We start from the raw sequence: 540 nt of genomic DNA, 5'->3' as shown, positions 1-540 counted from the left end.
AAAATGACTGACCCCAAACTTCTAAATGGAAGTATTTTTAATATATAAATCAATGCCACTGTTAATATATCTTTTGGTGTTGTGGTATTTCTTCTTAATAATCTGTTGACAATTTTAACAGAGACTTGGCTTTAGCAGTGGGTGCCTTGTCCTTCAACCAATGGTTCACCAAGATATGCAGCAAGGACTTCAAACTGGTATGTATAGATACTATACTGGGCCAAATAATCATGAATAAGATGAATGGTTGTGTTTAGACTTGGCTTATCCACTCATGTCAGACCTCCACCTCCTCTCGCTCCTGGCTGTGGAAAGGTCAGATTTAGGCCACTTGCCAAATAATAAATTGTTGTTCTGACCATGAGGCATGACAGCACCACGACAACACAAGCTCAAGGGCGACTTTGGTCTCAGTGTGATACAGTATACTAATTTAAAATGGAGAGAAAGGTTTGAAGGATGGGTAGAACAAGGAACAACTTGAATCAACCAAACAAGCCTCTTCGATACTTTGTGGCTGCACAGTTCTTTTTTTTTTTT

At 38.9% G+C, this 540-nt stretch overlaps 1 protein-coding gene across 1 annotated transcript in view; it reads left to right on the top strand.

Moving 5' to 3' along the window:
* LOC107576167 (leucine-rich repeat-containing protein 16B-like) overlaps positions 1–540 on the top strand; it is a gene marked incomplete at its 3' end in the record, with an annotated part of 22,125 nt that overhangs the window by 21,048 nt on the left and 537 nt on the right. Inside the window, exon 4 of the mRNA XM_016262410.1 lies at positions 122–197. Coding sequence (XP_016117896.1) covers positions 122–197 — 76 coding nt within the window. The remainder of the gene's footprint in view (positions 1–121; positions 198–540) is intronic.

The sequence above is a fragment of the Sinocyclocheilus grahami genome, unplaced genomic scaffold (assembly GCF_001515645.1).
Source record: "Sinocyclocheilus grahami isolate Dianchi unplaced genomic scaffold, SAMN03320097.WGS_v1.1 scaffold3293.1, whole genome shotgun sequence".
Taxonomy (NCBI): Eukaryota; Metazoa; Chordata; class Actinopteri; order Cypriniformes; family Cyprinidae; genus Sinocyclocheilus; species Sinocyclocheilus grahami.
The sequence above is the reverse complement of the archived record's forward strand: the minus strand, read 5'-3'. Positions and strand labels throughout refer to the sequence as shown.